The sequence below is a fragment of the Clarias gariepinus genome, chromosome 20 (assembly GCF_024256425.1).
Source record: "Clarias gariepinus isolate MV-2021 ecotype Netherlands chromosome 20, CGAR_prim_01v2, whole genome shotgun sequence".
Classification (NCBI taxonomy): domain Eukaryota; kingdom Metazoa; phylum Chordata; class Actinopteri; order Siluriformes; family Clariidae; genus Clarias; species Clarias gariepinus.
Window position 1 is genome coordinate 12,298,392 of NC_071119.1, and position 13,310 is coordinate 12,311,701.

The 13,310-nt window shown below is 37.5% G+C and overlaps 1 protein-coding gene across 3 annotated transcripts in view; it reads right to left on the reverse strand.

The window, feature by feature from the left end:
- prom1b (prominin 1 b) overlaps positions 1-13,310 on the reverse strand; it is a 48,627-nt gene that overhangs the window by 5,114 nt on the left and 30,203 nt on the right. The window contains exons 17-27 of one of the 3 annotated variants that reach the window (XM_053480312.1): positions 13,121-13,267; positions 11,395-11,466; positions 10,172-10,264; positions 10,044-10,061; positions 8,815-8,868; positions 8,641-8,721; positions 6,635-6,703; positions 6,431-6,520; positions 3,516-3,631; positions 2,571-2,627; positions 263-360 (exon numbers count right to left, since the gene is read on the reverse strand). In XM_053480312.1, the coding sequence (XP_053336287.1) occupies positions 351-360; positions 2,571-2,627; positions 3,516-3,631; positions 6,431-6,520; positions 6,635-6,703; positions 8,641-8,721; positions 8,815-8,868; positions 10,044-10,061; positions 10,172-10,264; positions 11,395-11,466; positions 13,121-13,267 (807 nt within the window). In that variant the 3' untranslated portion in view covers positions 263-350. Of the gene's footprint in view, positions 1-243; positions 361-2,570; positions 2,628-3,515; positions 3,632-6,430; positions 6,521-6,634; positions 6,704-8,640; positions 8,722-8,814; positions 8,869-10,043; positions 10,062-10,171; positions 10,265-11,394; positions 11,467-13,120; positions 13,268-13,310 lie in introns of those variants that run through there. The other 2 variants (XM_053480311.1, XM_053480313.1) reach the window with 2 other exon arrangements.

Sequence of the window (13,310 nt, forward strand, 5' to 3'; positions counted from 1 at the left end):
CTGATATTTACTGAATAGTTCAAAGATCGTTAAAAGCTGTTGTACCCACAGTATTTGTGCTAAATTAGGCAGCTTGCTTACTAAGTCTGCTAAGAATTATTATCTAAGACAGAGCACGTACTGTAGGAAGCCCGCTGTTTTAGAGTTGATCTAAACGTAGCCTTTTTAAAGACTCCCAACCACAAAAACACATGGAATCCATTTTCATTATCCAAATAATCCAAGTCATTTGAGTGCTCTTACAGTGTAGTTTCATTGTTTGCGTGAAGTCTCTTCTATCTCTGTTTTCCTGAAAGGTTTTTAGCTTCCACCACTGTTTACTGAAACACATACAGTAGATGTGTGTAGTGTTACTGCTCTCTGTGAAAGATTACATACTGTTAGATGCTAATATAGTGTGCCGACCTGTATAGCACCAGCACTAGAAACATAGATTGCTAAGCTAAGTATGCAAGCTAGTTTTTTATCAGGAAAATATGAGAGATATTCAAGTCAAACTGGGACGTGTGATGAAAAAATCTTCCATAAGCACCACTTGCACATTACAGGAACTCGGCTAAGAGTTATTGCGATATCGCCACACAGTCCTGGCCTCGCTCCAAGTCATTTTCAAATATTTGGGCTATTAAAGGAGTTTCGCAGAGACTAGCGTTTCAGACATAAGGCAGGCAGACTGATTATGGCGTATGGATCATGAGAAAACTTTTTACCTTGATAATATTCAGGGAGTGTTAAGGGATGACCGCGATAGTAACTTGAGATTATATATCACCCTGATGATGCAAAAGGATATTGAATTGTCCAGTGTAGCATGAAGAATACAGTTATGTGGAATCATGCAAGCCCAATATACTTGTGGACAGTATAGCTATAGGACACTATAACTCCCATATTTAACCTGTATTCATGTACCTTCCTTGTTGGCAATTACCCTGGGTGGATCTTCTATTACTTGAGAGCCCCCACTAGTTGTTACCTCTTATACCTCTCTACTTTACTGGATCTACTAATTGGTTACTGGAACTTTCTCAGCGCTGAACAGTTTCTACATGATCGAGCCAAGAAAGAAGGCCAGACGTGAAGCAGGCAGCCCGATTATGACAAGGGTGTACCGAGATAAGGGATGTGTTGATGGTATCCAAGCACTATTGAAATACTGAGATAAGTGCATTAGTATAGCAGAACATTGCAGAGAGAAATAAATGTAGTTTCTATTTTAACTGTTATTCTGTACAACCAAGGTCCTGGTTTAAGTCCCTTAAACACTCCTCATTATTTAACAAGCAAATTTAATCGAATATGTAGTTAATAATTCAGATGCATCTAAAAGTTATTTGCAAATTCCTTACTGTAATAATCGTTTGCACTACATATTGAGAAACGTGAGGATTTGAGTAAATTGACAAAACATGGGAAATTGGACGATATAAATAGCTAAAGATTCAAACGTTTAGGCTATGCATGCTGAAAAATTAATCATTGTGATTTAAATTTCTAAAATGACAAATTTGTATGAAATATGGATATACAGTATATGAGATTATCAAGTGAAGTAAGAAAGAATAAGGATGAGATAATTGTAGCACATGCAAAAAGCAATTGCTGTTTATTATATGTTAATAAAATGTAATACCTTAGCAACTTGGAGCATCAGTCAAGAGTTTGGACCTGATTTTACAGACATAAGATTAATTGATGTTGGGAATTACTGTAGTTTTCAGGCAAATGTAAAACATGCTATTGGTGCCTCTACAGGATATACATGTATTTCCATAACAATTTTAGACAAGTGCTTAGAATATATTGGAATTTTCAACTAAAAAACACGCTCTGCAAAAAGCAACCCGCTTTGAAAACAAAAGGTACTAACTACAGTACACAAGATCCTGTGCAAAACCAGCTGGAAAACACTTCTTGAATAGGTAAACAATGGAAAACAAGTTTGATTAAAACATTAAATGTTTAAAATATTACACAAGTCTGAATGTTTGTATATTAGTGCCAATATTACAGTGTAGTTTTTGGGGTTCTTAGGGTGACTCTGAAGAATTCTAAATATAAGAAGGAAGTTTTTTCATACAGTGCATCCAAGAATTATTCACAGCGCTTTACTTTTTCCACATTTCCTTATGTTACAGGCCACTGGGCCCATCGGGACCTTCAATGCTGCAAAACATTTTTTGTACCCTTCCCCAGATCTGTGCCTCGGTACAATCCTGTCTCTGTCATGGCAAAGGCTGTTAATACTTACGTGCATGTCATTTCTTTCTTTTGAACAAATTTGCAAAGATTTCAAACAAACATCTTTTAAGTTGTCATTATAGGGTATTGTTTGTAGAATTTTGAGGTAAATAATTAATTGAATGAAGGTTGTAACATAAATCCATCATTTTATCCTCATAAGTATCCCAATAGTGCTATAAGCAGCTATGCCCAAACTTTTGACTGATACTGTATACTATAGCATTAATCTGCCATTCACTAGCAGACTTTAGAATCATTTACTTCTTAGAATTGATTTTTGAAGACTTCCTAATGGCATGCAGACTGAAAGTATGGATTTACTGTACCTGCCCATTATGCCACATATGTAATCACTAAGATAACCAGTGATACTGGTGTCCTTACTGAAATAAAATGGTCAATAGAGAAGTAAAAAAAAGAAACATACATAAAACCAGAAATGGAAAGTAATATGATGAAATCTAAAAGGACCCTTAACCATAACTCTTGGCATATATTTATGTCCAGAGAATAATTAAATAGGATGCCATTCCCTTCCAGGGGCCCCAAACACACATTCACTCTTATGTTCGGGTTGCAAATCCCTCTAGTAGCATGCTTGTGGGAGTTGGGATGAAACCAGAGAAACCAGTATAAACCCATACAGAAACAACAAGCACAACTCCACACACATTATGCAGTATCAATTCTGTGACCCTGAACTGAGGCAATAATGTTACCTTTCCCATTTACTGTAAAAGTAAGGATAACAATTAAGAATGTGTTAGGACGTAAAGATGAAAAAAAGAACAGAAAAAACAAAGAAAGAAGAAAGAGAAAATGAAAAATATGGATTGTTGAAAAGGTAAAATACTGTAATAACAGTAAAATGATAACTAACTTCAGGCTGAAATAAATGAGTTAAAAACTGAAGCGCCAAGGTACTGGAAAACTGGAAGAAGAACAATTGGAGACACAGGAAAAATAACAGAAAAGGGAGGAAAAAAAGAAGAAAAGATTTATTAGCCATTTTTTGACCATGGAATGGGACAGGGCAAACCTAAAGTAATAAATTAATTTTTCAAAGTTTCAGGTTCACAATCCAAAAGGTCTGTTTATTTGAAAACAATCTGGTTCATAAGCTTCAGTTTATTCGGTCTGTTTGGTTTATGGTCTTTTTGCGGTTTGTTTGGTTTGAATGTTTTATGCATTTTATCGCGAGACTTTTAGCTATAAATAGTGACAGATTCTAATGTGATGATCCGTGACTTTGTGGTTCTGTCTCCACTTACTCTTCGAGGACGTCCTCTGTGTCCATTCTGCGGTAGAATTTGGCGAGTTTGACAGACATGATGATACTGGGGATAAGGAACAAACAACAGCCACCCAGTCCAAACCAGAATGTGTTCTGCAAGGTATAAACACACACACACACACACACACACACACACAAACACACATATTTTACACCACAAACATTACAAATGTTACCAGAAACATTACACATTATACACTGCACAATTATTTTTAACACAACATCAGTCAGACCAGTGCATCCCTAATTGTGTCCTTTACTGCCATCCACAGATGCAATATTGTTGTTCAAGAGGTTGCCAAAGCGGACTATCCCCCCCATACAACATACCCTGTACAACTTGGCACCGGTTTTACACTAGATGCCCTGCCTGACACAACCCTCCCATTCTATCCAGGCTTGGTACCAGCACTCAGGATGCCCTGCCTCCAGGGTCCGGGTTTGAGAATTGGCTAGGAATCGATCCCAGGCCTTCTGCATGGCAGGCAAGAAGCCTTTTTGATCTATTTAGAGAATAAGTTTTGTTGCTTTTAACAGCAACTCTACTTCTGTCAGTTGAGCCAGTTGCTATAGATCTTACCTCTATGGTCAGATCAGAATGCATTTTCCAATACGATGTATCTGTGCTTTTTGCTTTTTTTGATTTTCATCATGCTCACTTCTGACACAGTTTGCTTTATTCAGGGCTTTTGTGGTGGCACTGCTGTAATGACCTCAGTTACCCCAAGCTAGCTAGCTTAGCTTTTGCTTATCGGAAATGCTTATCTTACATGCTAACGTTACTTTGCATTTGGAGCTTTGATACTTTGCAGATAGCGGTTTGGTATCTGCAATGCAGCTGTCACTCAAACCAGCCACGCCCCTAATTATGCATAATTTTATGGCTTTTTAATTAGTAATTTTATAACCCTTTATAGGGCACTCATTAAAATTCTAGGATTTCTAAATTTCAAGACTTTAAAGGTCAGTTAGGTTACTATATATCCCTTAATTGGGTGAAGAACCACCCAGGACCATATTAGTGACCAAAAACCATATATGGAAACTTTTCCAAAACAAAAATATTTTTTTGCACTTGTCACACTTATATAATTCAGATCACATATACATTTCACAAAGATAACCCAAGTAAAAACAAAAAGCAGTTTTTAAGTTCTTACATTTATTTAGATTTTGTTGCTTTTTAAAGATTTTTTTAGTGTGCTTTACTTTGTCAGACAGGTTTTATTTAAGTAATGTCTTGATTCAACAGGTCTGGCAGTAATCATGCCTGAGTGTGGCAAGTGAAATTTAACTCAGCTTTCCAAAAATCACAGTTCATTCATAATTTATCAAAGGGGCAATTACTTTTGACATAAGCTCAGGCTGGTTTGGACAGTTTTTGCTGTAATAAATGAAATCATAATTTAAGCTGCATTTTGTATTTACTTGGGTTACCTTTGCATGATATTAAAATTCGTTTGATGATCATTTAAGTGTGACAAATATGCCACAAAAAAGAATTCCGCAAATACTTTATCATGGCACCGTATATAAAAAAATTATAAAAACATGGAAAAACATAAAAATGTGCAAAAATAAAAATATACACTACATAAAAAAATACATTACAAAGCAAATATTGAGAAGTGAAAAGACTTCTGCAGTACTGGATAAATGGCTGATTTATTTAAAAAAATATATATTATATTATATTATATTATATTATATTATATTATATTATATTATATTATATTATATTATATTATATTATACGGCAACATTCAACAGCTAAACTTACTGCAATATGTTTCCTTAGGTTAGAAGTCGAGTTTTTATATCTTTTGGCAGATAAAGAAGACACCGCAGTATGAAGCTATTTTTTTGCAAGCAAAACATGCTTTGTATATGATGCCAGGGATCCTGAAGATTCTATTACCCACTATGATGCCAGTTTAAATGTGGTCATGTGACTACAAGTGATTATTGTTTTTGCGTCTGATTGGTGAAACAGTCATGCGGTAGATCCACCGGCTGCATGTTTAGAATAAATGGTAAGAAGAGAGTCGAGTGTAGCCGGATGTAGGGGAGTAGGAGGAGCGTTTATTTTTCACAAATCTCCTCAAGTAAAAGTCATAAGTATGGTGCAGTTAAACTACTCATAGAAGTACATTTTCCTCAAAAAGTTACTCAAGTAAATGTAACAGAGTAAATGTAACTCCGTACATTTGTGAATTACTCTGTTGCAATTACCCCTGCCAAAATTATGTATTAACCTGAAAACGTGTATTTCTGTTGTAAGGGACATTTTATCATGGGGCGCTACACGGACTGACTCACATTTGGAGCTGGCTACTTGTGGTCATTTGAGGAACAGAACATTTTGGCACTTCTGCCTTGGACTCATTTGAAACCGGAGGTTGCCCCTTGAGTAATACTCCTGCGTTATGCTCTGATCATCACTCAGGTGAATGCCTATCAGTACACAACAACTAAAACTTACAATTTCAGTACTTTAAGCTCATGCCTAAAGGTTGATTAAAATAAATTATGCAGCCAGAGTGTGGCTACACTCATACGACTGTGCGTTCCAATATTTCTGACCCTATATTATTACCATGACTGTGATCTGGTTCTGTTCCAGCAAAATAGTCAAGAAGCTGAACACAGTCATACCTGTTGGTAGTTACGTATAAGCCTTTGGAAATGACTACAACTTCATGTGTTTATGTGTTCTCTCTCCTTCCCTCCATAAACACCCCTACATTTTGCAGCCCTATGGGGCTTCAGGTGCTAACAGTAAGAATCTTGTTCTGTGGAGTGTGCTGGGTGTGTGTTCTACCCTAATTAGCATGTGTCATTTCTGTGTATGTATACTATATGGCACAGGGGGAGCGTTGTAGCATGTCTTACCACTGAGTCCACTAGGAAACTGCAGCCAACAATCTCCAGCGAGTCAATGATGTTACTGATGGGTTTGCATTGAGCTACCTCCAGCATTAACTACAGGAAAACACACATTAGAGCATTAGTCAGTTTTGCACAAATATTATATTAGAACACACACACACACACACACACACACACACACACACATACACACACACACACACTTACTGAGAGCTGAACCCAGGTGACATATTGTTTAAGGTATCCCATCAAATTATTCGTGAATTTTTCTGTCTCCTGTAAAAGTGATAGAAATTAGAATAATATAAATATATAATATAAATATTCTTGTTATGCAAAAATTTAAAGTAATAAAAGGGCTGTAACAAAAACAAAATGGTTTAATTGATTAAGCCGTAGGCAATTGAATGGATTTTTTTTTCTTCACATTTTTTGGTTTGTACACACACACACACACACTGGAGACCTATTTGAATGTCTTAAAATTCCTAAAAAGACATTTTTTTCATAATAGGTCCGAGTATAATATTATATATAGTCATAAATATTGGACTGTAGAGTAGTATGAATGTCAAAAAAGGTAAAAAAATATATATATATACATATACACACACACACCTAAAGGATTATTAGGAACACCATACCAATACAGTGTTTGACCCCCTTTCGCCTTCAGAACTGCCTTAATTTTACGTGGCATTGATTCAACAAGGTGCTGAAAGCATTCTTTAGAAATGTTGGCCCATATTGATAGGATAGCATCTTGCAGTTGATGGAGTTTTGTGGGATGCACATCCAGGGCACGAAGCTCCCGTTTCACCACATCCCAAAGATGCTTTATTGGGTTGAAATCTGGTGACTGTGGGGGCCATTTTAGTACAGTGACCTTATTGTCATGTTCAAGAAACCAATTTGAAATGATTCGAGTTTTGTGACATGGTGCATTATCCTGCTGGAAGTAGCCATCAGAGGATGGGTACATGGTGGTCATAAAGGGATGGACATGGTCAGAAACAATGCTCAGGTAGCCCGTGGCATTTAAACGATGCCCAATTGGCACTAAGGGGCTTAAAGTGTGCAAAGAAAACATCCCCCACTCCATTACACCACCACCACAGCCTGCACAGTGGTAACAAGGCATGATGGATCCATGTTCTCATTCTGTTGTTTACGCTAAATTCTGTCTCTACTATTTGAATGTCTCAACAGAAATGGAGACTCATCAGACCAGGCAACATTTTTCCAGTTTTCAACTGTCCAATTTTGGTGAGCTCGTGCAAATTGTAGCCTCTTTTTCCTATTTGTAGTGGAGATGAGTGGTACCCAGTGGGGTCTTCTGCTGTTATAGCCCATCCGCCTAAAGGTTGTGCATGTTGTGGCTTCACAAATGCTTTGCTGCATACCTCGGTTGTAACGAGCGGTTATTTTAGTCAAAGTTGCTCTTCTATCAGCTTGAATCAGTCGGCCCATTCTCCTCTGACCTCTAGCATCAACAAGGCATTTTCGCCCACAGGACTGCCGCATACTGGATGTTTTTCCCTTTTCACACCATTCTTTGTAAACCCTAGAAATAATTGTGTGTGAAAATCCCAGTAACTGAGCAGATTGTGAAATACTCAGACCGGCCCGTCTGGCACCAACAACCATGCCACGCTCAAAATTGCTTAAATCACCTTTCTTTCCCATTCTGACATTCAGTTAGGAGTTCAGGGGATTGTCTTGACCAAGACCACACCCCTAAATGCATTGAAGCAACTGCCATGTGATTGGTTGATTAGATAATTGCATTAATGAGAAATTGAACAGGTGTTCCTAATAATCCTTTAGGTAAGTGTATATAGCTGCACTCTGGCTGCATAATTCATTTTAATTAACTTTAAAAAGGACTCTATAATCTTTTTGATATAATCTTGCTTTTCAATGCACTTGGCCCACTTGTCAACAAGCTTCCGTATTCCCTCATTAAAAAATGCTTTAGTCCGAGCTGTAAGTCAAGAATGCACCGCTGTCTTCACTTCTACATCAGAAGTGAATCTTCGTCCTTGAAAGTGCTGATGAGACAGCGCGGCCAACAGAAGTTTTAATATAACCGGAGTGCGGATTATTTTTGACTCACACTCAGTAATTCAAGGTAGTCTCTGCTATAAAACTACTTGTATCGCTTTGTACTGTGCATGTATGAATGAATAAAGTCACCACTGTAGCACTGATACCTTTTTGACCACATGTGAGGCATTGTTGGCAATTAGATACTCAGCTGCATCGATGGCACTCAGCACATTAGTCACTTTAGTCTGAAAGAGAGTCAATTAATCAACGAACAGTGTATATTTGTGCAAAAAAAAAAAGGCCATCCTCTAAATGTAAACACTGAGCTGTAGACTTACAGGAAGGTCTTCCACTGTGGTCTGTAGTAACCTGATACTTTGACTTAATAAGCTCTGGAAGAGAAGCACGCCAATGCTTGATTAGACAACACACAGGCACACAAGACTTCCACAGATAAAACTAATGGCACCTGTCAACCCTTATGTTCTGTTCAAGTTGAAAAGACTTTTTTTTTTTTTTTTGAGTTTTCTAAAGGAGAAATAATACTGGACTGATTTTCCAACAAGGATGGCTCTGTAAAAAAAAAAAGCTCAGTGTGTGAGAGTGGTTTAACATCGCCCTCACCCTCAGCACTCTGTTAACAAATGCTGTTTGTTTCCTCGCTCAATAAATACTCTTCAGAAACCACTTAATCATCATACAGCAAAGCACAGTTCAGTTAATGTGTGTGTACAGTATATCACACAGTCCAGGAATCCAGACCTGCTTTGTCCTCGTTTTAACAATGCTCTAGCCTCGATTTCTTTCTCACAGTTTTTGCAAGAGGAATTCAAATCAAAGCAGGACTTGTGGTTGTGGAGAGAGTAAACACTCCCTTTATTTCTCTATATACAGTAATCCCCTCTTACACTAACTCAACTCACCATCAAGGTATCCAGTATCTCAGTACACCAGAGCCTGCCATCGGACTGCCGGCTTCACTTCTGAAACGCTGGCCTTTTAGGAACTCCTTTAATGGCCTATACATTTGAAAACACTAGCTCATGGACAACTAGTGAAGGCTCCCAAGTAACAGAAGACCCAAAGACAGCTGCATGAATATAGGTTGTATACAGGAGTTATAGTGTCTTAGGGAAACGAAACTTGGATTTGATTCCACAAAACTGTCTTCAGAAAATCATGTACTTAATGTGTAAGTTCTGAGCCTTTAATTGTCTGTTTATGCTTTATTTTACTGGATTATTCTTCTTGCTTACCCTTTGGCCTTGAAGAAAACTAGAAATGTGACTTAATAATTTACATTTACATTTCAGAATTACATTCTTTTACATAACAACAGTTAAATCCATGCTGGAGTAAATGAACAGAGAGTCTGGGTCACTAATTACTGAACAGAACATGAGGGTTATTGGCCTCTGAAATGCACACATACAGTACAGTATTGTACGCTACTCACAAAAACATGTAAAGAGTCATGTGGTCCACTCATGAAACCCAAACATCGAAATCAAACACAAAACCAATACACACAACTTCACACTTCCTGCGACAGTCACACCTGGCTTACCCTGGCTCTGACAAATTTCTTTAGTTGCATATAAAAAAAGGGTGGAGTGGAGTTATAAACACTAATAGATCTTCAGAAATATTCAGAACGAATGATTGTATGTTTTGTGTGCAATGTGTGGGGATTACCATGGCCTGCTCCATGGGCAGTACTTGCTCTTTATGGATCCGTCTGATGCTACTAGCGTGGCCCTTTAGAGCATTTCCGAGAGCACCACGTGGCTGGAAGGGGAAATAATCACGATTGTAAAATTCACTTTTGTACATTTACAGTAACATACAAGTACATGCACATACTGTACAGTAATTTAGGTTTGAAATTTCTTTCTCAATTCCCTCTCCCAGCTCCCTGCACATTACACACTCTGGTACTTGAGGGGAAGGGGAAACTAATGAATGGAGCTTATGTCTGGCTCACCATAAGTCCAGAAGATTTTCCACCTTATATGATAACTTGTCATAAATGCACAAAGTCTGCTTCTGTCTGCTTTTTAGTAGATTATAATAACATTTGTAGCAAAAAACATAAAGGTTTCATTTGGAATTTATTTTATCTCACTTATATTTTTTCCATCAATGTTCAGTTTAGGAGAAGTTTGAAGTACAGTCGTGATGACTGCAAACACGGGACAGAATGCCGTTATACAATGCAGCTGCTGTGAGATGCAGCTCCCAGTGGGGCCTGTGGAAGTAGGTGTAAGAGCTGGACAGATTAAAGACTCTTCTATATACTTAAAGGCTAGACTTTGGTGGAATGGAGAATGATCATGTGGTCTGATGAGCTCAGACTGACCCTGTTTCAGAGTAATGGTTATCATGCCTAGTGTCCACTGGACAGGCCTCTAGAGGCAGTGTTATAATCTGGGATTGACTTAGTTGATCAGGTCTAGGCTCTGAAACGTTAAATGGCAATAAAATAAAGTCAGCTGATGACCTGAATGTACTGAATGACCAGGTTATCACATCTTTGGGGTTTTTCTTCCTTGAATGCACAGGTCACAAATTCCAGTATTCAAATTGTAAAAGAGTAGTTCTGGTAGCATAAGGGAATCGTTTCACACATGAACTGGCCACCACATTGTCCTAACCTTAAGCACATGCAAAGTCTTTGGGATGTGCTGAGGAAGAGTTTACAGAGAAACTCTCCAGTCATCAACACTTGATCTCAGCCAAAACTTAAAGCAATTCTGGACGTAAATAAAGCTGTCAAAATATTGCCACTGGGAAGGCATGGCGGTATTAAATTTAAAGGCACCAATGAAATCTTACAGTGTGTGTCTTTCTTTTTGGCAGTGCAGTGTATGTTTCCACTTTACAGACAGGGTGCTTTTTGGTAATGTTGTTTTGCTCACCAGATGGTCTGCCTCCCCCTCCAGTTCATTGGCAAAGGAGAGAAGATCTACAACAGTTACTCCTTTATTGACCTGCCAAACCAAACACACACATACACACACACACACACACACACACACGAGGAAATAAGTAAGAAACATTATGGTCAAGGTGTCAGGGTCAATAAGAAGCCACTTGTCAGTAAATCTATTGTGTTGTGTTAAAAGACCTTTCCTAATTCCCACACTTTCACAACTCACGATTTAAAAAGAACAAGCAGAAGATGACATTCATCACATTATTAGATTTTTATGATGTCATTTTTTTGTTGACATAATATAGACACACCTCCAGGGTGCATCAGTCCACAAGAAGGCAACCAATGAACTGGATTAATGTTTCATTAAGTTCAGGCCATGCAAGAATTCAAATGAGCACAAGATCTAGAGAGACTCTACTCTAGACCCATCTCTCATTACAGATTTCTATCTACACTGACCAAAAATCAAAAGAAAAGTGATTAGACGGCCATTTCATTTGTCATAAATTGACTTCCGTCTAGAGGCCAAGGACTCGTTTTGAACCGTCAGATTAACTGACGACAGATGACCAGCAACAATATCCAGTTGGCGGACTAACCTAGGTTAACTTTTGTTTGCCTACCACATGTATTTACGGTAGGTACTCAAGGGGAATGTCTATTACCGCCATGCTCTCTGTCGCGGCAAAACGACAACGGGCAAAATAAATCAGTCACAATTCAAAGTAATTTGTGAAATGACCGCCAGGTGGCGCAAAGGGACATTGTTATTTAATGCAGTTCTCAGTTTAAGTAAAATAAAAAAGTTAAATGTTGTATTGAAGAAATACTAGTGATGGTAATTTCCACATCCGAATACTTTATACAACAAACATGAAAAAATCTAAACCTGCGCTATTGACATTTACTGTACAATAATGAGTTTTGGTTAAATGTTGTTTAGACAGACGATCAAGGTTACTAGCTAACAATTTTATTTGTACAAAGAATGAACTGTTATATAGCTTCTGTTTGTGTCAGTTTATTGTAATTATTTTAAAAAATGTAACATTTAAAGACATCAAACTTTAAATATAGAAATAACTGGGAAAATAGACTTTCAGAATAGAACATTAGAATAACAAAAAAAAAATACACTTTAAAAAATGCTGGGTTGTTTCTCTAAACACCTAGTTGGGTTATTTCGACCCATCTGTTAAAATTTTTTTTTTAGTATCTGTCACTTATGTTTTGTTACATAGATGATAACTCATTGGACGAAAACCATGTGACAAACAAGTTAACAAATGTTTTACTGCGACAGGCTGCAAAGTGCCTAAAGATACAATTTAAAAGTTGGTTGTTTAAGATAAGAACCTCAGCAGCAACCTTATTTTCCCTCTCGTTTTTATAATATTAGGGTTTTTTTTGTATTTTGTGCTTTTGCTTATGTTTTGCTGGTGGTGGGATGGGGTGTGTTCCTTAATGTTTCAGATCACTGCAATTGTTTGGTTGCTCCACCCTTGTTGGTCCCGCCTTCTGCCTGATTGTGCCTACGTGTTTTTGACTACACTCTGTTTTCTCCTTGATGTTGATTTTTATTTGATCGACTTTTATGCGTATAACCATTTGCTTGTTTTGTACAGGGTCTGGACTGAAAATAAGAGTCAAAAACTTTGAATAGTACTGCACATGTAGTTGCTTGTAGTCTGCATGCATATTATTACCTCTGAGAGATAGGCCTGGTAGTTGATGTCTCCAAGGCCTGCATTAGCGAAATTAATGAGATTGTCTTTTCCTTCTTCGTCCAGCAGGATTATTCCATCCAAGTCCACACTTACTCCCTCGAATATCTCTGCCAGGTCATGATTATTCTGTAAAGCATTAATGCAGTGCATTCAGTTTATTTTTTTAATT